Genomic DNA, 26,493 nt, shown 5'->3' on the forward strand with positions numbered 1-26,493 from the left:
ATGACGTTTCCCGTTTAAAAGCGAATGACACGTCCTAAGAAAAGATGGTTTCAGTTTAGGGTTAAACCAGGGGTCTTCAACGTTTTTAAGGCCAAGGACCCCCGAACTGATGGAGAGATGGAGCAGCCCCCCCCCCCCCCCCCCCCCCCACATACTATATATATTGTATACAATTGTGTTTTATATTAAACTGGGCCTATTGCCATGTATACACATAGCTACCCCTGTTATTGTGCATTCAATACTAAGCTATTCAAATAATACACAGGTTCATATTTTCAAGTTTGTGCAATGTAGGCTATTGGAGCTGCAGTGTGTGCATTGCTGACTGAAAGATAACGTCTTCTGCCTCCATTTATCTGTTTGCTACAATATGTTGGATTCATTTTAATGTGTTTTTAAAGAGATTAAAATTGGTTGGAAAAAATGTTTGCGACCCTGTCTTTACAATATATTCAGACCATATTGTGGTACTACAATTCAGTCAGCTTTAATGGTCCTTAAAATGTCTCTACAACTTTATTGGAGTCAACCTGTACTGAGTTGACTGGACAGTTAAGTTGGGCATATATCTGTGTAAATACTGTTTAGCAAGGTCCTAATAAAAGGTTACAATGATACACCATTTCCTGTTGCATGTTCTATGTCACTTCCTGTTTTATTCTGATACTCACGCTAGTCTCTGTTTCTTCTAGGTAGCTTCACTCCTACCCCTGTGTGTCTCACATATGCCCCCCCCCCCCCCCCCTCCCCTCGTGTTTAGTTTAGCTGATGTCTGTCTGTCTGTATATAAGGTCTGTGTCTTCTCCTTGTCCAGTGCCAGTTCGTCTCGTATTGCACACAGTGTTCAAGACTTTTACAGACTTTACCCAAGACAACTGGAAACTGTGCTGCCAAAGGCACTTCAACGTCTATACTGCGCCCCACCCCGAAAAAAAAAACCTATGCACACAATTCCTAACAACACAGTATTAGTTACAAATACCCCAAAAAATTAAAAATAAAAGTGAATGCAATATGCTTCCTTATTCTTCTGTTGATTCTTTTTTTTTTTAAATAGGCCATCACTTCTCAAAATAACTTCATGACTTTAATGCTGTATCTAGACCCACGTACATAAATCGATTTTGTCCTGTATCGTTAAATGTTAGAATATCAAATTTAATCAAAAGAATGTTATGTGGGGTGGAACTTCTAGCTCTAGGTCCAACCCTCATCCTTTGATGTGCCCGCAGGATGACGTGCGCGGACGATGTGCGCCGCAAGAAGATGTGCACTGCAGGACGAAATCCGCTGCGCTGCAGGATGAAGTGCGCCACAGGACGATGTGCGCCGCAGGATGATGTGCCCCGCAAGACGATGTGCGCCGCAGGATGATGTGCGCCTCAAGATGATGTGCGCTGCAAGATGATGTGCGGCGCAGGATGAAGTGCGAAGCACTATGATGTGCGCCGTGTGCAGCAGGATGAAGTGTGCTGCACGATGATGTGCGCAGCAGGATGATGTGCGCCGCATCATCGGCGCACATCGGCGCACATGGTTTGGCACTATCCACTCGCCATACACATCATCCTGCGGCGCACATCGGCGCACATCGTCCTGCGACTGCTACTGGCTACTGGGAGACTGACCGCCTGTGAGTGCGTTGGGACGGCTGAGCACCTGCTGCTCGTTGAGGACAGTAACTGCAGAACGATACGTGCTTTCACGTCAGTCTCCAAAACACCAGAAAGTCTCCAATATCACCAGAAAAAGTTGCTAGATTTGTCGCTAGTAGTTTTTGACAAAAAAAAGTCGCCACGAGGGTTTGGAAAGTCACCCGATTTAGCGACAAAGTCGCTAAGTTGGCAACACTGTGGGTGAGCGGAGCGGGGGGCGGAGCCCCGGCGCCTGTGTATGTGTGCTGTCCGCGACACACACAACACTGTTCAGGAAGCCACTGCAGAGGGCCGGCTCTTCAGAGCCGCGGGTTGCAGACCCCTGTCTACGGCGAACGAGCGATTTCTTTACGGCTCCGCCGTTAAAGAGATGCGGACGTTAAAACATTGGGCCTGCCACACAGTTTGATAATCACTGCTCTACACAGTGGATGCCCCCCTTGTCCGTTCCATTTGGGAGACCCAGAGGTGAACTGTCCACCGCGCCCCCTCCCCTTCCCCTTTCTCACACAGCATCAAGCAGAGGCGCTGCAGTTGCAGGGGGCGCCAATTTGCCAATTCCACACACAGTGATATGATAGATAATAGAAAACAGATTACAGATTACTTTATTTATTTATTTTTTTTTTTAAGTGCTCGTGCCGCCCCCCACGTGATATGAGAAGGTTCCGCCCCGGGCGGCTGCCCGTTTCGCCCGTGCCCAAAACCCCCACTGTATACTGCATTTAAGCCCTGAAGACTATTATGAGGAAGATTTCAATTTATGATTTTTAATACAAAAATGCCAAAAATTATATAAAAATATTTTCAGCAGGACCCTGATGAAAAATGATATTTCTTTCCAATTAAATCTAAAGCACAATTGATGTACTTGTCATTGACAGCTTGATAAAATTATGTTACCTCTGTTCAACAGTGACCATCTGTTTAATTAAGGTTACAGTAAACGGCGTCGTCACACTTCTGAAAAAACCCGCCATGGACTACAAATATGTGTGCATATCAAACTTGTGGGTGTTTACAGGACCAATCGTAGGCCCATTTTACCACAGTTGATATGGTTCCTTTGGGTCTTAATGAAATGTCTGTAACATATTTTGGTCAAAATACCGCAGAATCATTTAAAACAGCACCCTTTTTTTCTAAAACAGCCCTCCTCAGATTGACCTGTTTTGAGTGCCCCGCCTCCCTCTCAGTTTTTAGAATTAGAAGTGGAGTTGTAACGCATGTTAACAACTAGTAATAGCTCACATATCACTCCTATGACTCAAAGCATCTTTCTTTTAGGCTGCATTTGTGAACAGTATGCTGATCATATATTCCATAAGATAAACAGGTTTAATTTCTAACATAGTTGACTACGAGTGTTGGTGTAGCACGACATCAGTCTAGCCCACACTGCTGACAGTTGATTGCTTTATAAACGTGTACTCTATGTATATGAGGGTAGGCGGGGAGTTGGCCCCTTAGTTTAGACGTGTCCCAGGATAAATTAGGAAATTTCACAGTGGATAGAATAACCGCATTTTGAGAATAACTTCTTTGGCAATACACCACCGAAACAACACATAATCTTCCCAGGATAAATAAATGTTGTAATGAAGTGACCATACATATATTTTACTAACTCAAAGGTTAATTTATTTGGCAGCTTAGCGAATCAAAAGCTCTTACATAGCACAGACACACCCAAGTAAGCTAAGACAGTGAGGTGTGGGGAAGAACAATATCTACCCTGTATGAGTGAGGCACCTGCCGGACACTGTCTTTTGATTTCTCAGTGAAGTGCTGACAATGTAAACAGTTTCAGAGTTAAACAAAAGGAACATCCCTCGGCAAATGTGCATAGTGATTGCCACTATAAAAATGTAGCCTTCTTTTCAAGCTAAATTAGAACTGACCTTGATTGCATTACAAAATGAGGAAACTACATATCTTTTTAGGAGACTGAGTAGATAAGTTATAATATTAAGCTTATTCAAATGAGCCACTAAACGATTCAAGTGAGGTCCATTTTTACCGATGTGCCTGTCTCCTTTTGTCCGAAGAGCTGGGTATCAAAAGTCAATATCTTCTAAGTGCGAAAACTTTATCAATAACACCAAGAGTGAGGAACTGTTGTACTCAAAGCTGGTCTTGTTCGCTCATTTGAACAGATCACTTCATGATTTGAATAGCAATATTCCAATAGACTATATTTAACTTGAATGAGGTATTGGGCAGCTATTTGTGACAAAAGTTAAAATGTTTCCTGAAAAAATGAGTTTGTGAAGTATAAAAAAAAAGGTGCATTTTAAAATTGGTAGCAAAATTCACATCAGCATTATGATGGAAACGTTGAACTAATACCAACCCAGGTTAAAACATACATAAAGGTGTGTTCAGACTACAAAGCAATTTTGAGGAGAAACAATTCCATTGAAATTCAATGAAAGACAGATAACCATTTGTGCTCGTTGGAAACAAATTCATTTAGAGAAGTAAAACCATTCAGATTAAGTGAAGTTACACTTATACTTAGGTTTAATGACTCTAATTAAGAAAAGTATTGAGATAATCAAAAATGTAATAAAATAATATGACGGAAAGATTTGGAATTCTTGGTTGATTCTGGGATTGCACATTAGCTAGCATTCCAGACAAACATGTTGTCTACATTTATGAATTTGTCTCAATAACATCTCTATATTTGGTTAATTGTAGTGAGAAAATTTAAATAAAGCAAGACCGAACTGCATTGGATTGAGGCTAATATACTATAAGAATGTTTAAACAACCTCCAAATAATCCAGGTTTCAAGACTTCCATTTCTGGTAAAAGTCCTTGTAACTGAAATTGTTGTTGATATCAAAAAGGCAGGGTACCCATATTCACATCAGCCAGGGCAGTGTGTAGACCATTTGATCCATGTAGAGTAGAATGTGCAAAACATTCACCCATACTATGCTAATTATGAACTGTTCCATGTTCATTTAGCTTGTGCATGTACACACCCAAAAAGGCAGTGTGGAGTAGAAACTTACAACTGACTGATTAATGCCTCCATAACCGGAAGGCTAACACAGAAACATAGCGCACACTGTATGTATGTATGTGCATGTATATGGGTGCAAAAATGTGCAAATGTGTTTGGATGTGTGCATTTTTTAAATAGAACCCTAGGCCAGAGTATTATCAAACTGGCCCTTCTCCAGACCATCAAGGCCATCTGCCCAGGTGGAGGTTGGCATACTGCGGTAGGGGTCCAGCAGGATACGGAAGCATCGGACAATAAGGATAAGCAGGAAAACAAAGAGGAAGATAACCAAGGCAAAAGTTGTTTTCTGCTCCAGGGACATGGCAGTGATGGCTGAATCTGTTGAGGAGGAGGTGGAAGACGAGGAGGAGGAGAGAGCAACAAAGTGTTCCCCTGCGGAGTAGAGCAGAGAGGAGAATGCAGAGGTGAAGGGCTCTCCCTCCATCATCCAGAAGAAGTGTGTGGTGGGTACAGGACAGTAGCACTGAAGATCCCACAGGAGGCACTGTGGCATCCTCTTCACTCCAGCCCAGCCCCTTCACTTGGATTTCATTGCCTGGGGAGACATTCGATCAAAGCATCTTCATTAACATAGAAACCACAAAGTTCTTCAAGTTAGAAATTATGAATGACTTGAAAAACACCAAAACATAGTGTAATTACTGACATAAGGTAGATTTGTTCTTATTTACCCAGGTTTTTAGATACTATTAAAGAGAATGGAATTTTGTCTGTGAGGCTCACAGCCACTGGTACAAAGTAATATTAGTGGATTGAGTAGATTAATGAAATGTACTACTACAAATACTATGTAACTATGTAACTATGTACTACTACTAGTAATGTTTTTACCTCTTAAAGCAGCACATGAAAAAAACTGCATCTCATCTGGAGTTTGAACACATTTTGGATTTCATAACTTAAATACTAAAGTCAGCAAGACCAATGCATGCACGTGCAGCCCTGCCACAGCCAAAAGAAATGATTAATTCTGTGGGAAACCCTGCAGAGCAAGTGAAAATAAATGCCTGGATTCCTCCATTTATTTGAATCCACACCAGAATTCAACAGGTTTTAGAGACAATCCATCCAGGAGTTTTTGCATAATCCTAATAATAAACAGAAAAACTGTCAAAACAGAATCTGATTGGTGAAGGTCATTAAAACATAACCTATTTGAAACATGAACACTTAAACACATATCAGTGTGATAAGGGCTAAATAATCATTTAACCTTTATTTATATAGCCCATTTCAAAACACAGTTGGTGAGGGTTTACAAGTTAAAATGAAAATTTTAAGGCAAACAATAGGAAACACCTAAAAGGCAAACAATAAAAAAAATGTTTATGGCAAAAAAATAAATACAATTAAAATAACACATTTTATAATTTTATTGATTCAAGTAGACGCTGTGATGAGGACTACAATAAAATGTGTGTCAAGATAAGACAGTGTCAAATTCAGCGCTTAAATCTACTAAAACTTAAACTCAGGGTTTTCCAACAGCAGCTAGCAGATTGTTCATGATTTTAAGAAGTATTCCCTCTGTGCTGTAGTTTGTCCTAAAATCTAAATGAAAAGTCTCTCTCTCTCTCTCTCTCTCTCTCTCTCTCTCTCTCTCTCTCTCTCTCTCTCTCTCTCTCTCTCTCTCTCTCTCTCTCTCTCTCTCTCTCTCTCTCTCTCTCTCTCTCTCTCTCTCTCATATCATGCTTATTATTTTCATTACAACAAATGAGCTAAAATATGACAGTTACAAAACTCTTCCTCTCCTCTTTCCACATTTTTCTCTGCACACCCCAACCGGTTGAGGCAGCTTGACTTTTGGAGTTTTTTTCATCGTGGGAGCTGTTGGGTTTTCCTACAGTTTTTAAGGTCCACTGTACACACCTAGTCCCCCAATTTGGTGCCAATCATTGCAGCCTGAGATCTGCAAGAACACAGGACTGGTATTTATTCAGTAACGTTCAGATTTCATTTAGGAAAGACTGAATATCGCTCATCACTTCAATAAATGTATCTTTGTTTTTTCCTTGATCTAAGCCTGGAACAAATATTGCATTACTTTGCAATGATCTGGCAGCATCATCCACAACTCACAAACCCCAGCTGATATGCATCAGTACCACCAGACAGTACATCATTATTGCAAAGGAGGCCCTTGCTAAGAATGAAGGCACCAGTCCTCTGGATAGTGGCTTGACGTGTATTGTGGACAAATACGTTTCAAACTGTAGTTGGGCGTGTAACTTGCTCTACGGCCTTCCGCTCTCTACACAAAGTAAAACCAACAAAGCTGATTTGTTCAGCTGTCAACAATGTGGAGAGTCACAGAGGTGAGAAACCTCATTTGGCATCTGTATTTTTTGCTTATGAGATGGAGAAAATAGAAAAATCATATGCAGCAAAGGTGGTTGCCCAAAGACATATGATATTACTTTTGCAAAGCATCTCCCTGGAGCTCAATCTACACCAGTGTCATCAACAAACACTGGGTAACCCAATTACCAGAGGGGCAGAGAACAGTTGAAACTGTGTTTGCTTGTGTTTTTTCTTTCAAATACTATGATGATACAACATATGACATTTGGCATAAAACACAAATTACAGTGACGCTAAACACTTCTAATTGAGAGCTGCATTTGGTTGTTCAAAACAAGTCACTGTGTTAATATGAAATATTATCTTTTGTTGCACGTTTGAAAATGTGATAGAAGAGCTGTAATATTGTGCATATGGTCATTTTGTGTAAATCAATAGATTTTTTTCAATTGTGGTACAGCAACATAGGTTGAAGTCCCAAGATTATTAGTTATTAGGTTATTAGGATCATCACTGAAGATGTGTCCAGAAGCATTAGCAGAGGAACAAGCACAATTTTGAACCTGAGTCACAACTTTGAACCTGAGCAAGGTGGGAATGTGAAATATTTAAGATGAAAGTAACATTTAAAGAAAAAAATTTAACTTAAGTGGAAGTGGAATTAAGTGATGGATCAATTCCAGACATGTAAGTAATATGGGACATCGGGTAATGTGAGACACCCCCTGTATCTAGGCAACGGAACACATTTATGGTCATTTGACCATTATGTTTTCAAGCCCCTCCCATTCCCCCCTTGCCATGAAGGAGAAGTTGGTGCTGGTGCTGTGGAAAGTATGTTTTTTTCATAAAAATTTGTTTTTGCATGTAAAAGTAAATTTTCTTGCTTTGAACTTAATCAACTGTTGTGTCAAAACAAATTGAATCAGGTAGAAAAACTTATATATCATACATGTTGGTGAACTTCCAACATATAAAACCATGAGATTGATGCTAGCTGAAGATTAGCCTGAATTGCTAAGACATGTTGTTTTTCTAAAACGGTGGCTGTGGGGTAAAGTGGGACAAATGCTGTGGGGTAAAGTGGGACACTGTCTCACTTTACCCCATGAAGCACAAGTTTAGTTTAGTATTAAACATATTTTAGTGTTATATTACATTATATGTTTTATTTTTAATGTCATTAACATTGTAGAAAAGCCATCATGCCAAGAAACTATACACCAGGAAGAAAACCTGGGGCCAAACACCCCTCACAGAGATGGAGAGTGCAGCCGCTGAGGTCATGCAAGGAAAGAAGTCCTTAAGAAAAGCTGGAAGGGATAGAAATATTGACAAGACAACCCTCAAAAGATTCATAAAGAAAAAAGAGAAAGGGGAAGTAAAATCAGTAGCCTGGGGTGCAGTAGCTGAGGTAAAGATGAAGGAGGAGCTTGCCAAACACTTGAAACAACTAGCTGACCAGTTCCATGGCCTTGCTCCAGTTAAGTGCCGTGAACTGGCATTTGAATACGCAGAGAAAAACAATATCCCTGACCCTGCCAATTGGACAGAGAAACAATGTGCAGGTAAGCTAGGGTGTGCAAGAGATCACATGAATCATAATAATCATAAATGTGCTTAATTGACCAATCCCCATGATTCTGTTACTAGTCCGATATTAGTGGTTGTCAATCTAGCTGTCGGGATTTTAACATTACAACATGTGTTGTTATGGTAGTTTTAAAGTGGAAAAAGTAAGTGGACCACTTTACCCCGTAGCTGGGGTAAAGTGGGACACAAGACCACTTTTTTTAAAACAATCATATTTTCACTGCCCTTTGTCCTGAAGACATTCTGATCATTTCCATTGCTAGAAAACATCCTGAATTAATGGGAAATGTGTACATTTTACTGATATATCATTTGAGCTCGCCTAGACGGGAGCAAATTAAAAAAATGTCCCACATTACCCCGCTCTCCCCTACTATAAAAAGCACTCTGCACTTTTAATTCACCCTCCTCTATTTCCACACATGGACTTTACTACTAAGAATTGTGAATTATTGAATTGTACTTAATGTCTAAATATTGACAAATGCACTTTTAAGTACATTTAATATGAGCTACTTTAAGACATTTACTTAAGTCATTTTCTGACAGGTGACTTTTACTTTTACCGAAGTCACTTTCTGGTAAGATATCTGTACTTTTACTCAAGTATGGCTTTCAAGTACTTTATACACCACTGGTATCTGTACATTGTCAGCAACATGGTCATCAGCAGCTTCATTCAGTGCTGCACAGACACTGCAACCTCCTGACATATAGTGAGGATGTGAAGGGAAACTCAGAAGTTGAGGCAGTGACTCTGACAGGAAGGATCAGTCTGACAAGAACAATGTGAGTTCATCACCCTCTTTCACATGAACCCGTCTCCCTTGACACACTGCCAGCTGAGCTCTCTGTCAAGAGGACAACATTACTCAACAAGTGCAAAGCCAGTAACAATGCTGCTGTGCACCAGCCACATTCTGCACACCAGTGAGCGTCGCAGAGATGCCTCTGGATACACACGAATACACACACACACTTACACAGAGCTGAATCCTAACATGCAAACGCACTCATCTGCATCCTCGTAAGAGAGCAGCAGCTGATGATACCTGTGTGTGTTCGCCGGGATGTCCGATCCATCTCCAGAGTTACACATAGGACCGGCAGCTTTGGCCCATTCTACCTTCAGCTCCTCGCCTCACCGTCGGCAGCCTCCGTGGCAAACAGACGAAACACAGAGAGGCACAATGACGGGATTCCACCGAGGAAGGTAGTTGGTGTGCGTGTGGCTGTGGCTGTTCGACAGGAACATCCATCCCCGGGTTTTGCTGCCTCACTACCCGCTGAGGTGCGCCGGGGCTCCGCCGGGAGGAAGGGGCGGATCAGCCCAGTGCACATCACACCGGCTCAGTGCAGCCCGGCTGAGACACAGCAGCTTTATACCGGCATAGTTTTAAGTCATCGGGGTAAGGAGTCTCAGGACTGTGAGGAGGTAAAACAATACTCAATCATCTTTCAGATATCAAAGCAACCCACCCGCAACATTTTGTAATCACTCCATTTAATTCTACAATTCAGTCAAAGTTCCTGCCCGTGAGAAATAACACATCACATCTGCCAATGAAGGTTCTGTTTACATTATCATATTTGTTTGATTGTCAGCAAGATTAATCCAAAAAAACCTTGGGAGTCAGGATGCAGCATGGCTGAGGGAAGAACCCATTGTGTTTTTGTGCAGATCCGGATGAAGGGGACAGATCGGGGTGTATGCTTTATCTTTATTTAACATATTGAGAAGGGGTGGTTTTTGTTTTGGTGTTTGATATAAAGAAATATAAAACTTTCACTTATTTCTCAAGAAGTAATTCATGGAGCTTGAAAAAAAAGTGGAATATTTAGGACACTGGTGTCTAAGTATGTGCAGTGACGTGCAGCTTGATTGAGTGTGAATGGACTATTGGTGGAGGTATGAGCTTTACTATCAGTCCAACACTACAAGTCACATTCACCCATCAGAGAGACATTTTTATAAATGGCACTTTTCCATCACACATCATTTACACACAGAACAGTCAACAGGGACAATTTAAGCAATTTAGGGTTCTTTCCTGGACTAAGACCACTTCGACAATGCACACTTGAGAAGCCATCAAGGCATCAAACCACCAACCTTCTGGTTAGTTGACGACTTGCTCAACCTCCTTTGCTACAGCAACAACAGACTGCCGGTAAAATCTGGAGAATTAGCTATCATGTCTGAAAAGGATTTACAGAGGTACTATAGCCCTATATTACCCATACAAATCAGCCCCTCTGATCAGGGTTCATTGTGCTTTGCTCCAGGGTCAAGACATTACATTACATGTCATTTAGCTGACGCTTTTTGTCCAAAGCGACTTACATTTTTAGTACACTCAACATTTATGAGGGGCCATTTAGGGGTTCAGTATCTTGCCAAGGACACTTCGGCATGCAGATGGGGAAGAGTGGGGTTTGAACCGGCAACCTTCATGTTGGAGAACGTACACCTTACCCCCTAGGCCACACTCGCAAAATGTTGTGACTAATACACTTTTGAACTCCGTCCTTTTGGGAATATGATCTGTGGACACTGACCCCAAAAATAACCTTTTACCCCACTTGGATGTTTGATGTGAACATTAACAGAAGTTCCTTACCTTTATCTATATGATTTTATATATTCCACTGCCAGCACACAATTGGCTGATTGAATTGTAGCATGAACAAGCAGGTTTACAGGGGTTCCTGATTTATTTGGAATGGGGGATAGATCGTTTACAGTTTTACCTTGTGACAGCACTCATCCCTCCCTCCCTCCCTCCCTCTCTCTCTCTCTCTCTCTCTCTCTATCTCTCTGACACAGTCAACTCTCACCAAAATGACATTCAAAGTTGCATAGTGCCCAGTGTCTTTAAAGGGAAGGATACGGAAAGTTTAAATGTCTGGTTGGTTAAGTCAATCCCCGCCGCTTACACACCACATCTCAATCTCTCCCTGTCAACAAGGAACCAAATGCGCACAGTTTCGTTTCAGTATACAATGTTGCGCAAAAATAAGTCTGTATGTTATAATTTGTTAAAACGTTTCCACCAAAGTGTGTTGTCAGAGTCAATGCAGACCAGTGTGTGTCAAACTAAAGCTCATTATAGAGGCTACATCATGGGATTAGGTCAAACGTTTAATTTCTCATCCAAGAGGCCTCGTCAGTTCACTTCACCAGGTGCTGTTACTAAAGAACAGATACATATCCCATTGCCCAGAGTTATTAATCTTGTTCCCACAATCTTGTTAGATTTGTATTTGACAGAATGGACGTGGATATGTTTGTCATTGCAAAGTGTTAATTTTTAACAACTATCATTGTTGCTGCACCTTGGCTGAAGTCCCAGATCGCATCTTTCAAGATCTTTCCTAAGTGTGTAAAGGCACTGGTTTGATGTTTAGCTTATCAATGCAAGACTCCACACATATCTATTTTAGGTTTAAAAGGTACAATGAATGTTTTGGTATTATAGGGTTATCGTCAGGGTCTCTAAGGAATACTATGATATGGATTATTTAATGCAATGGTGTAAGAAACTGTCTCCTAATGCCTGGTTGCCTTGGTAGTTGGAACATTTGTGCCTAGGGATTGTGCAGTGATTGGCTCTTACTCTTTCCTGACTGGAGGTGTACAACTGCTGAATGCAAGACAGGTTGGCAACAATGACTTTTTTTCAGACACAACTGTTTGATGTGGTGTTTTCCTGTTTTGTTTGGCGGCCGATCTTGAGGAGAAAGTGAGTCATGTACAGAGAACAGAACTGGATCAATAGCTCCCTAGGTAGGTGCAACTTCCTGTGCTGGCACAGGAAGAGTAGAGCAGCTGATCTACTTCCTGTGCAAATACAGCAAGTATAGCAGCTACTCCTCAGTTTTCAGGATGTTCAGCTCAAAAAGGCAAGCTGTTCATGATAGTCAGAACACGATGATCTGCAAACAATGTGAAAATGCTCTAAATGTTACAACACAATAACATTTTCTATAAAACCTTTTAGGTAATACAAATAGTTTTTATATAAATATAATTTACAGAAAACAGGGCTGGACACATAGAAGTGCATTGCCTATACATAAGCTTGTGTCTGGAGCCATGCTTGCAGGTCATTCACTCGGTACAGAAGTTTGCTTACATAGCCAAACTGGCCTGGCAGTTGTTCACATGGATGGAGTTGAATGGTTTTATGAAACGATGTTGCACGGCTGCGAGAAGATAGAAAAATAAAAAGTTTTGGGACAGTGTATGTTTTATACAATGAGCTTATTTTTAACAAACATCTGGGTACATTGCATTTATATTTGAGAAGGATCAACTTTGTCAGACCACAGCAAATCTCCCTTACATCCTTTGATCTGGTTTCAAGATATCTTGAGCTTTTGACCTACTTCTGTCGGACAGCACTTTGATTAGAACTGAGGAGACGGCTACAACACCATAGTTGGTCTGGTTTTATTTGGATTGTTTGTTTCAAGCTCCAGTTAGGCGGGGCACATAAGAACACCATACCAAATAATTCATGCCATGCTAGTCACATTTATTCCTCTCAGCAGTGGATCTCCACTTGATTATCAGGTGGTCATGAAAATAGCTGCCCTCACTGACCTTCAAAAGATCAAATTAGGTGACAGGATACAATCTCAAGGCAGTCAGGTGATGAGTCAGTGCAGGCTCAGGGGTCCCAAGAAGCTGCCTCCACAGACCATGTTCTTAATGCAGGGATGAATCTGAGTCTTCAGACAGAGCGTTTCTAACCTCAGGCAATATGAATAATTGATGTGCAATTACTAAATACCCCTTTAAATTAAAGCTCTGCGGATTCAAATTTTATTCATCACCGCACTCAGACAGCACTTTCTGTTTTAACTTTTAGAGCTGGCAGTGATATTATTTCATATCAAAAGAATGACTTTTCTTTGGCCTATACAGTCATTCTCAGTGTATGTTTTTGCAAACTGGAAGCATTGAGCTTTTTGTCCACTGTGAATACAAGAAATGAAGTTGTGAGATGGTGACGGAAGAGGGTAATCTCCTGCAAAAACTGTCAGTGTGTGCAGATACAAACAGGTAAAAATACATTTATTTTATGTATGTAAAAAGGCACATTTAGAGGACACAAAGTAGAGAGAAGGATGCTCTTTCCAAACAAACACAATGACATTATGCAGACAGTATGTGTCACTTCCATTTCTGTCAGTGTACAACTGCCTGAAGCAGTAGAAAAGAAATGTACCTTTTGATCAAACCCCAAGGTAGTGATAGAAGGGATGCAAACTCATAAGCAGTGAAAACAGTGATGATGGCGTTGTTCACACATGGTATTAACATTTTAACCCTTGTGTTGAGATCACACTTACATCATATCTGTTCAAAAATACCAAATTATGTTTCCAGCTCGTCTAGAAGTGTAACATACTCTTGGTTCAAAGGTAATCTGTAGCAGGTCAGAGGACATCAGCGGACCTTCAATGAGGTCCAGGACACATTTGTGTTAACTTGGATAAAATAATGGGGCCACGTGTGTTCCACTCCCCAATGTGTTTGAGTGATTGGATTTCAAATGCAGCCTCAATGGGTCTTGGGTCTATTTCCACCTGAACTTAGAGTTGACCACTTGTGATCTGATCACCAGAAACCGATGTTAATACCAACAGGGCCGATGATGCACAGAGGGCCTATAAAAGAAGGGTTTATTAAAAGACAGTGTTTAGATATGAAATTGATAAATTGATTTCACAACTACTACAACTTAAAGAAAATCATTCACATGGTAATTTCAATTCAGCTTCTGTTGTTTTCAGTGAGATTGGCATTTGACCGTTCTCAAGTGACGAGAATAATGCTACTATAACAAGTGCTCATACGTATGTGAGGTATCATAAGTCCATTTTGGTGGAAGGCCTGCATTGTTCTCATGATTTAATCTCACATTGAAAAACAAATCTAAAAGCGACTAGTTTAATTACATTGTGGTAATGACAATATTAGCCTCGCTATTATTATCTTGGCAGTTGATTGCGTTCATCGTCACACTTTCTTTCAGACTGTTTAAAAATAAATGCAGTCTTCCTTTTTAGTTTGCTTTGGCAGTTGCTGCCAATGCTGGAACAACAACTTTACCTATACAACAGCTTTAAGTTGGCACTTTGGCTGAAGAGCTCAGCTTATGTTACAATTCAAAGATAAAATGGCATTATTACTTATTGTTAGCCCTAATATGAGTGAAGTCACACCAGTCTATTTTGGGATAACAAGTATGTGAATTAATATTATACTTCATGGAAATAAAGTGAACAATTAAGATTACATACAGAGTTAGATGGCAAACATTAGCTACATCAAAACAACTCCACCTTGCAAATTAACAGACTCAGCTAAACTTATAGTTATGTAAGCCAATTAAATATTATAATGCTACAGTAATACCGTTTTAACATCAGGCATGTGTGCAGTCAATACAGCCACTATTCCCCTATTTCCAAAACTTATATTGGACACTGCAGTTTTTACCGAAAGGTGGCAAGTTTGCATCCCTGCCACTACAAGTCATGGTCAGAATGTGTTTTTTTCTAAATGAATACAGACAGCTCAACAGTTATGGCAGGCAAATATTTTGCAGTAAAACAAGCAAGAATCAATATGAATGCGTGTGTGATACTATGCTTTTTTTCCCTTCACATATCTAAAACAGAATGACATCATATGACCATTCTAGTTGTGTCCCAGTTGCAAACTACATACTGATTCTAAATAGCTTTCGTGCACTAATTTGTAAAATGGACTCGGTTAAGTATGTATAAGAAAACACACACAATGACTGAACTTCCGCGACTTTAGAGTGACGAGTTGTTATTAACGGGGTGAATCATGTAACAAGCAATGAAGACTTCAGTCAAAGGATCATTGCAAGTGAGGCTACGGTTTCTTTCTATTCTTATTCCTTTTTTCATCACAACCTTGATTAGACCAACCGTTTCATACAGAAGGAGTACCACAGGTGTTACTGCATCAAATGCCTCAAAAACAATGAACCATTTATAGCACAATCGCTTGATAGTGATCCAGTGCTTTCATCAGTTTTATGGGAAACTGTCTTAGGTCTCCTGAACCCCATGTTCCATAGTAATTGATTAATGGTCATTAAAGATATATTGGAATACACATCACCAAGGCATAAAATCAACTGACATAAAGGCTTTATCTGATCTAAACGCCCTGTGTCACAATCTACAGATAATATCCTTGTCATTTCTTTATTAAGTTTGCATGTTGCATATTCCAAGAATCATTGATCTTAATTTGTACTTATCAAATTAGCAGAGCTCAGTATTAGATTAAGTTAGCATATGAATTAAGCATAGGAACACCATTGATTCAAAGCAAGGGGGATGAATTATGGGTTAGCAGTTGCCTTGTTGCTTCAGCCCTCTGAGCAAGTTAATTCAATGTTTAAGTGGTAGTTTTTAGCAAAGACAAAAGTTATTTACAGCGAGTAATATATTTTGTTTTAAAAGCTGGACCTGGGATTGATGACTATAAGAAAAGTTGATAAAGCATCTATTTAAATGCAAAATTAAATCTTGTCAGGTCTACTGAGTGTTGTCAGGATAAGATACAAGGTTAATACCTTGTATCATTTCTGGTTATCACAAAACAGCATACTAGTTTCTTGTGTACTTATTGAGTCTTTAGTACTAAGTTGAATTTACTGTTTTAAAATAAACAGTGAGACTATCTATAGAAGTACTATCCAACGTAAGGTCCACATTATATAATTCAATCTAATGGGGTCAGGCAGGCTTATGTTTTTCTAAATGTTTCAGGTCAAAACGCTCTCTCTCTGGGTTTCTCGGAGTCTCTTTTTTTTTTAAATAATTTCAGGCAAATGAGGTTCAAGTATCTTTTGAAGAACTTTAGGTCTCTAGTACATAGAATACAATTGGGACAAAGTCTATGTAATAGTCTCTACAATAATGTTAAGCATTTTTAAACAAAACAAGAAAACTACATATGGCCACATTTTCAGTTAAGGTTGTTGATATTAATATACATGTGTAAAAATCTCTCAGGGAGATGAAGAAATGATCAGTTAATAATGAAGTTATCTATAGATTCTGAGTTGGCAAGAAAGAAATTATATGATGGAGTTTTTCACAAAACTCAGGTGACTTGCTGGAATGTCAATACACATCTTTTCGCACAAACATTAATGACTTTAAATGTGCATTTGGTTTTACCCAGGAGAGATGGGAGACTGATGAGGAGAGACAAGGAACCTCACTGTCCCAACGGACTTCATCTATCTTCCAGTTTGTGACAAATAGTGGAATCATTCAGCCTCACACAGTCCTGGGTGGCAACTGCTGTTTGTAGATTCCAGCAAGAGCTTTAGCAGCACTATGGATCATCTGGCTTCGGGTCATACCCGTCATAGCCTGATGCCAGTCTGTTCTGTTGATGTTGGGCAAGCTTCGCTCCAGGACCTCGCCCACCGGAACAATCAAACCTGACCAGCGCAGACTGTAGTCAGGAGGAGTCAGAGACTGAGCCTGCACAGGAAGAGTAAAAAAAAAAAAAAATCTGATTAAGTGATACTGAATACATTTCTGAACCTGATATTAAGCACCATTGATGAAAGTTAAGTGTAAACACACAGGCTGGTTTGAGATTTTTTTTCACAAGGACTTAACAAGTTTACTCTATGAAGTGTATAATATATTATGACATGGTTAACTCATAATAATGAGATACTGACTGCAGGGTCAGTCTGCGGGAGTGTGCGTTTCTCTCTGTGTGTGTGTGTGTGCTCGTCTCTGTCCCTCTTCACACAAACTGATAATCCTATTATTTAGTTATTAATCGATGATGTCGGATCATGACTCCGGATCGTTCCATCACTTTAACCCTGATCTCCTGACTGTGCGCGGCGTGTAACGTCTCCTGTTGTGCGTAGCAGGGGACTGCCTGCACACAGTGTTTAAACCTGTGTTTCATAAACTTAAACCAACACACAGTAAATGTCAGTCCTGTACGTGTCCTAAAAACTTGTGATCAGCGCTGATGTTTATTGTTAGAGTGTAAAGTGAGCGCCGGTCAGAGGGGAAGTGAGGCGGAAACAGACTCCGACACATACAGGTCGACCGGACCTTTAATGAGCGTCTGTTCTGATCCTGGAGCAGCGCTGTTATAATTATGCAGCGGCAGCACATCGCTAAGACAATGAACAGAGCAGAAAACATGAATCGATTATGTTATGTCTCTGCCTCGATGCATAGTGGCTCACTTCCGCGAGACGGGCGGCTGTCCCCGCAGCCGCTCAACTACGGCTTCCCTGCTCTGTTGCGCCCCGCCCACAGTCAGTATCTCATAATAATGAGATACTATGTCCTAATTATGAGATGCTAAGTCCTAATCATGAGATTCTAAGTCATAATTATGAGATAGTTTTTTATTTTCTTCATCACAATGATTTTTTTTTTAATGGAAATTCTTTCTTGAAATAAAGTATTACATCACCTCTTCCACACAAAATCCAGAAATGAAGCTTGAATATGAAGAGTATGAAAGCTTTCATCTTGCACCTAAGACTTAATTAGGAGAGAGTTGCAATCGGAGGATAGAGCTAAGGTATTGAGATCCTACCAATACCCCCACTTGGTAAATAGCGATTCAGTCTCTCAGCTGTCAAACACCCCAATGTATAGCATCAAATAACTACTTAGAACCAAACCTACTTAATGGGATTGTTAACCAAAAAATGTAAATGTACTTATTATGCACTCACCACTATGCCGATGGAGGGGTGGATGAAGTGTTGGAGTCCACAAAACCCTTGGGGAGGCTCAGGGGGTAAACAGTGTTGCAGCGAAATCCAATACAACTGAAGTAACGGTGATCCATTTTTCAAACATAATAAACAACAGAAAAAAAACATTACATGCCCCCAACTGCTCGTTTGGTGTCATCCAACTGTTAGGAAGCCCCGACATGAAATTTTAGACTTGAAATAACAATTTACACTTTGTACAAGCTTAAAAGTCCACAACCGAAAGTGGCAATGATAGCGGATGTAGCATGTGTGCAATGTGTGTGCGTTTCAAGTGTGTTCATACCAACGTGAATATGGTGTAAATGACGCAGCCTCAAGTCAAATATTAATTTTGGGGCTTCTGGACACTTGGATGATACCAATGGAGCAGTATGGAGGCTGATGTTTCTTTCTCTTGTTTTAATATTTTTGAAACATTGATCAACAGTCCTTCAATTGTATTGGATTTGGCTTCAACACTGTTTACCCCTGACACACCAAAAGTGTTTTGTGGACTCAAACACTTCATCCACTCACCCATAGGCATAGTGGTGAGTAAATAATAAATAAATAAATTTTTCGGTGAACTATCCCTTTAAATGAGCACATGGACGTACATCAGTGTGATAAGAACTACCTAATATGACCGAAAACAATGATAACTTTGACTTATTAGTTTGGCCCATGTCCCTTTCCCCAACATTGAGGAGGTGGGGTTCATGACCTATACTGCAACCAGCCCTCATTGGTCAATAGTGACCCTTCAGTTTCACTTTTGGGAAGCTGTCATGTCGTCCATCTTTATATACACTTTATGTTTAATACTGAAAAGAATGATTTTCCATAATACTCGGTAGTACATGTGAACGTGTCATCTGCTGATTTATACCTGTTGGATATGAGCTAGAGCCAGAGGTGTTGCCTGAGTGAAGACCTCAATGCGGATGCTGTAACTGGGGTCCTCCAAGATCAAACAGCAAACATCGAACCACCTGGAGATTTTAAAGAAAAGGATTAGGTACAAATTGTTAACAATGACTCCTCCATGCACAAAAAAGTTAGTCATGGAGTTCCACAAGGTTCTACTTCTACTACTAGGGCCGACATTTTTCAGTTCGTATGCGCTTCCTTTGGGTAATATTATGAGAACCTGACATACATTTCCATTATTACGCAGATGACACCCAAAACAAGTCTCTAGGACAGCTTTCTTCCACCTGCACAAATCAGGAAAACTAGGAACATCCTGTCTCAGAAGGAGGCTGAGAAGCTAGTCAATGCGTTTGTTACCTCTAGACTGAATTCCAGTCTAGAGGTAACAAATGCACTGGATTACTGTAATTCTGTTTTATCAGGAAGTCCCAGTAAGTCTGTGAAAAGCCTCCAGATGATCCAAAATACTGCGGCACGAGTGCTGACAGGAACTAGAAGAAGAGATCATATTACTCCTGTCTTAGCTTCTCTGCATTGGCTCCCTGTAAAATTCAGAATAGAATACCAGATCCTGCTCCTTACACATAAAGATTCACAAAAATCTATTATGTATTTAAACGTTCAAAGGAGCGTAATATCCCAATAGATCACTTTGCTCCCTAAATACAGGATTACTTGTGGTTCCTAGAACCTGTAAGAGTAGAATGGGTGGTAGAGCCTTCTACTACCAGGCTCCTCTCCTGTGGAACCAGCTCCCAGTTTGGGTTTGGGAGGCAGACACTTCTACCTTTAAGGTTTAACGTTAAACAGCTGTAACTATAGTCCGTCTTCCACTCCCCCCACCCTCTCTCTTCTCTCCTCTCTTTTCCACTCACCCAACCGGTCGAGGCAGATAGCCGCCCTCACCGAGTCTGGCTCTAGAGGTCTGTTCTGTTGAAAGGGATCTTTTTTCCCTGCAGTAATCAGTGCTGCACTTTGTGGGAACTGTTGGGTTTCTTAAATTAAGGTTTTAAGGTTTTGACCTTACTATTTATTGTGCCTTGAGATGATGCATGTTGTGATTGGTGCACATTTATGCATTACATGACAGCATTTATTATTATTTACTCATGGTCAACTCAATTCATATTCAGCTAGATAGACAACACCTTATTAATTATTATCTCATTAAAATATTTTATTAAACCTATGTTAGTGATAACTGTAAAATTATCAATAAAGTCCACCATATGTGCCAATTTAAAATGGAGACATTCAAAAGCTGTTAAAAAAATACATGTTTTGTTTAGTGTATTGTGGGTAAATGTATATTTACATTTTGTGAAAACTGCTGCATCAAAAGGTGTGACTGTTGAAAATAAGGACCCTATGGCACACGGAATGGGATTGAACCACCAACACTCTGGTTAGTGGATGCCCACTCTTCCTCCTGCGCCACAGCAGATATCATGAATACTTGAACTTTTGAAGGTGAAGTCTGCTCCAGCTCTTAAATGCTACATCAAATTGCACAGTTGCATCAGTGTGCAAATGTGTCAGTGTGTGTGTGTGTGTGTGTGTGTGTGTGTGTAATGTCATTTATGTCTTTTCTTCTTACTTGTCAGGAAAGAGTTCAGCGATGAAGCTTTCCAATGAGACCACTGGCTGTTTTTCATGGATAACACCAGCACGACGTAGGCTGTCGATTCGCTCCTGAGCCCCCTGCACGCATGAACACAGACAGAGCGAATGCAAGACTGAAACCAAAGAGCTACTGAGAACTGAATAAATGAATCTGTTTTGTTGGGAAATGTGAGGGTTGAGGGAACAACTATTGTCAGGTACTTGTAACACATCCTGGCTATTCTGTCCTGAAGAACAGGAAGGACCAGAATGAAAGATGGTTTGTCTATGTAACACAGTAACATAAATACAAACTACAAAATTAGTATACTACTAAATACAAAATATAACACTGGACTTTTCAGCCAGTGGAGGTCTAAAGTTGAAACAAAAAGAAAAGAAATCACCAACAATTATATTTTGATAATAAATACATTGTTCCACACAGTGGAAGCTTCTTATAAATGAAGATTAGTTGTTGTATAGAATTTTTTCAGACATGAACTCCAGAGGATGTTCACCGAATTGGATTTAGACTTTCTCCAAAGTTTGATTTCCGCACATGGAGAACACACTAGGAGACTCTCCGCTCAGACGCTTTCATACGTAATAAATATATATATACATATATACGGGTACACATACTACCGTTCTGGAGAACCAATTCCTCATCCTTGAAACCTCTACTTCTGGATTAGTTTTTTACAAGGCTGATACGGCATGAATCTTATGGCTTCCTTTCAATACAAAAGTTAACTTCCTGACCGTTCTTAAAGTGCAGCACAAAGATTTTCAAAAGTGAGGCATACAGATTGGTAGTCTGTCTTTAGACAGCATAGTGACTGTCCTGGGCCTCTGGAGGAGCCCAGAGGTGACAGCGATTAACACTACACTTGTACACAGTACCCGCTGCAGGATAGTACACTCATGTCCTTTACAGGTAATAAGGAAACTACAGGCTACCGCAGGGACTGTCAGATAATCATGAAATCCAATTAACATAATTGAAGAGTAACATGCAAAATTTACTCTTCAGCGCAACCTACTTTACTGATATATCATTAAAACTTAAGATATTATTCTGAAATGTTTAATCCTTTATGTCTAAACATTATCCCTTAAAGTATTTCTAAAAAATATTTTTGTTGCTACTGTTAAAGCCATGAATATCAGATCGCAAGTTATAATGAGCTTTATATCATGTTCAAGAAAAGGTTTGGATCTGAACTGATATGATCTGCAATATGAAGTATGATGAAGCAAGATTCTGCTAAAATAGAACTCTGCTACATTAGGTTGGAGTATTGGCAGTGAACTAACCTTGACACCGGCTGCATAGCCCACTGGCTGTGGGGCAATGTTGGACTGACCGGGCTCTCCAGTGACCATGGCCATTCCAAAAACTTCCTGGAAGGCATCTCTGACTGCCTCTACATTAATTTCCTTATCTGAAGTCACCACAATGTCAATGTCCCCACCAGACTCTGTGGAGCAAAAATACAGTGACTTTTAGTCAAATGTCTTAACATAATGGAGGAATGTAGTGATGATGAGAGCAGGATTACTTACTGATGTATGGAGCCATGCCTGGATCCAGAGTGGTAATCATGGACTCCACAGAGTGTTTGGTTTTGTCCAGGACTGATTTTACTACAGTGTTGCCTGCTACTCCCTGAGGACACACAGACAAAGCAAAATAAGTGACTGTCAGAGTGCAGAGTAGAGCTTGCTTTAATCAATTTGAAAAATGGTTAATGCAGATAAATTACCTTCACAGAATTTATTAATCCAAGATCAAATTAATCACCAAATAATAAAGAAAGTAAGACAACTACATATTTCAGTTTTTACATCATATCTTATCATTTAACTTATAATTTCTTCTTACTGAAAAAATAAAAAAAAGAGTATAGAAAATACTGTATACATGCAATTACCTGGCGAAAACTAGAGCCTAATGTGAAAAAGAATCATAGGAAGTAACCACTGTTTGCCAGTGTTCAAGTATGATGAAAAATAAGGTTATTTAGAAAAAGTGTTGCCATTATAGCATCTATTTACAAGAGAAGCCTTAAAATTAAAAATCCCTTTCCTTTAAGGTCAGCAGGTGAGAATCTTTTTCCAATTGTGTCACAGTTGAAAAAACAGACATTGGAAATTTTAAAAATATGTATTGCTTGCACTCAGGGTTTTCATATGTGGCTGTTATTTTATATTTGATCATTCTCTTTCTCCCCCCATGCATGCATTTCACATTACCACATGTCATTCACTTTTTTGTCTCATCCATAGCTTGTACCTCTGACTCTAGAGCTGCAGGGTTATTAGTAATTCTTCAAGCCAGAGATGCTGAATGTATTCGGAAAGTTACTGAAACAACCTTTGATTAGAGTCGGATTACCTTGATGAAGCCCCAGATGCCCCCACCAGTGCTTATGTCTGCAGAAACTCTGGGATCTTCCTGCTCCTCTGGAAAAGTTATTGGAGATCCAGTATTTAGTCCCCCTGTCATGGCTGGCTGCTGAACCATGGCATTGGATACGACACCTAGAACATATGATGGGACAATTCTAAAAACAAATCCACATAAATGTAAATGTATCAACTTTCATCTAGAGATGTTAGAAATAGATTTTTGATAAATGTGGATTTTTGGTCCACTATACCAAGCTGTTAGTTTTTATACTAAAAGCATATGCTCACTCAGCCCTGCTGTTTATACAGGGAAACTTCCTGTATCCTGGTTATATTCTATTTCTTAAATTTCTATAAAATAGTATCATGGCTGTAAGGCTGTTGTTCTTTTGTGTTGTATTAATGCCCGTGTTTGCATAGGCCTAGTAGTGTGTGTGCATGGCTGTGCGCAACATTATATAACACATCCAGGGTCGGTGGGGGTCTCTGGCAGCGTTATATTGGGGGTCGCGGGCTGGAAAGTTTTGGAACCCCTGCACTATACCAATCTTAAGGAGCGGACAAGTGGAGCCAAGTTCCACATGTTGACCATGCAAACAGTGTGTTACAGACAGGGGTGGCTCTTACCAGGCATGGCAGTAGGACCTGAGAAAGTTGGCATCAACGGTGTCTGTGGTGTTCGACCAGCGTGACCGCGTGTGATATCATATCCTGCACTCATGGAGAAGCTAGATATGGGGGGACCTACGGGAGGGGCTGACACACCTGGAGCTGAGGGATGAAGTGGTCTGATGGGGGAGGCCATAGGGGGCATATAGGGGGAAGTCGAGGGAGGGAAGGGTGAGTGACTGGGGAAGGGTGAAGTGAGTGTGGAGGGAGGGGGAAACTGGGAGGAGAGTGAGGGGGGTGCAGTCATCGGGCTGCTGAAGGGAGGGAAGGAAGGAAGGAGAGTGGTGGAGACTGAGGTGGATCCAATGGAGATGGATCCGGCGCCTGGGAGGGAGAGAGGGCTGGACAAACCTGAAATTAAAAGGACACAATCGAATTGAGACACAAACTCCATTTACACCTGGCAATAAAATGTTTTCCATATCCAGATTGGATATTAACTGGAATATATACACAAATGTCAGAGTAGTTTTCCAGTTTCTTAATAACTAAAGTTCTATGTGAATTATTTGTTTTCTTAAAAGAAACTGTTCAAATTATCCTCTTCTTAAAATCTATATTGAAATACATATTGGTGGATTCCTTCTTAACACCAATGTTGTGCTTTTTGTAGCCTATACTATACTCTGGGATATAAGAATGACAACTTCATAACGATTGAATATGATATGGATTACCAATCTAAAATTGGTCTCAACAATTTGACTCTTATAGTGATGTGAAATGAAACACAACAAATGACTTGACAAAGGATGGCAGGTTTCTCGCTGCAGCAGTGGGAACCTACTCTGCTCAAATAGCAACACTTGATGGGTCATGTCTTACCTATGGTCATCGGTGGGGCGTAGACTGGGGCAGCCACAGTCAGAGGAGGTGTAGGACTGGCAGGAGGTGTAGTCTCAATCCCACTCTCTTCCATCATCTTCTCTATTATACCCTATTCCTTCAATTCAAACCTGATTATAGCTGTAATAAGATAAGATGAATTAAGATGTGTTCATCAGTTTTAAAGCCCGCAGACAGTCCCTAAGAATGTATCAAACCATTAAACCTTGTGAAGCAAAAAATTAACCCTAGACTGCAAATTAGATGATTTACATTGAATAGTTTCTTCAATGTTTATATAGAATTTGGTGTTGCCACAATCAGTTACAAGAATTAAATCAAACAGGGTAAGTATTTAGTGCCACAAAAATACTTTGCATTAATGTCACCTTATATCAAAATGATTCCAATATGTTCCATGCAGTGAGTTACACAGATGTTAAGACAATCAGATATCCAGAGCTGACGTGACAAAATTAAATATGACATTGAAGCCGGTGCTTTCCTAACAAACACTTCCAGGATTTACCCTCTTTGGTTGCAAAAAGCTGTTTAGTGTTGCATAACTGAATGAACACGTAGTCAATGCCCCAGGGCCCCTGTGTGTAGTTTGTTGTGATTTCAATAAATAAACTCACACACACACACACACACAGGACAGCAGTAAAAAGGTTAGTTCTTTCTACATGTGGACCTTATTTTACCTAAGGCATAATCTCATATTAAAATCTTCAATGCTTCACTTCAGCTAGAACTGTCCTTGAATTGTGCATTATCCTGCACCAGTTATTCTTATTATCTCATACTGACACACGGCTGTGGGAGAGACACAGATTGAGCACCAGCACCATGAACCGTCAGGCTAATTCCAGTGCTGAGGATATGCACCACCTCTCCTGCTTAGATGCTTTATCCCAAGTAGAAACTCCTGTTCTACATGTCCCCATGACGGACAACACATACACAACACTGCCAACTCACTCACTGCTTCCTGATTCAAATTTCAGAAGCTTTGTTTAATCTAAAACCTGCTTTGTTCAGTCTAGTAAAGAACAACACACCACAACGGCTTCACCTAATCCAATCTGTATGGTACAGTTCTTTAAAACCATGGTAGGCTGACCATGTCCGTGCCTAAGTTTGGAACACTTTACAGTTAGCTTCCTTTACCACATAGCTCACAGCTCAGCTGTACACGTGGACACACACACTCTCTCTGTCAGCGGAAGCAACGTTAACATTTAAATATAGACAAAGTGCCTTTAATAGCTTTATCTTTCATCGCCTGTGATATACATTGCTATATGCTCCTTTGCCTCTCCACTCACCTGCAAGCTGCACTGATGCGACTCTTTGCAGCCATCAATGACCCACCGACCCACTCTTATGACGTCACATGCTGCCACGTCTGCGACCGTCTCCCGGATGATCTCTATTCCAAACAGAATGTCCTATCAAGTTCTGCCCTGGGCTGGAAGAAAGATTGGTGCCTTCCCACTTAATATCTAATTGTGAATGAGATCAAGGAAGTGACTGTCAAACTGAGCCATCGTTTTTATCCCACCAAACTTTTTCTAGAGATAAAATAACATTGTGGACTCCTCTTTTTGTCTAATGGTTCCAGAAGATATCCATATGGGGGGTGAGGGTC

The 26,493-nt window shown here is 40.3% G+C and overlaps 1 protein-coding gene across 1 annotated transcript; it reads right to left on the reverse strand.

Moving 5' to 3' along the window:
* Window positions 1-13,652: 13,652 nt before the first annotated feature.
* Window positions 13,653-26,314, reverse strand: prrc1 (proline-rich coiled-coil 1). The gene is made up of 9 exons (XM_053410947.1): window positions 26,171-26,314; window positions 24,843-24,983; window positions 23,976-24,368; window positions 23,335-23,480; window positions 22,503-22,605; window positions 22,254-22,417; window positions 20,929-21,032; window positions 19,288-19,390; window positions 13,653-17,139 (listed from the first exon to the last, which is right to left on the reverse strand). Exons 2-9 carry the CDS (start codon window positions 24,937-24,939, stop codon window positions 16,930-16,932), a joined length of 1,320 nt encoding a protein of 439 aa, XP_053266922.1. The 5' UTR covers window positions 24,940-24,983; window positions 26,171-26,314; the 3' UTR covers window positions 13,653-16,929.
* Window positions 26,315-26,493: the final 179 nt, after the last annotated feature.

The sequence above is a fragment of the Pleuronectes platessa genome, chromosome 19, assembly GCF_947347685.1.
Source record: "Pleuronectes platessa chromosome 19, fPlePla1.1, whole genome shotgun sequence".
Lineage (NCBI taxonomy): Eukaryota > Metazoa > Chordata > Actinopteri > Pleuronectiformes > Pleuronectidae > Pleuronectes > Pleuronectes platessa.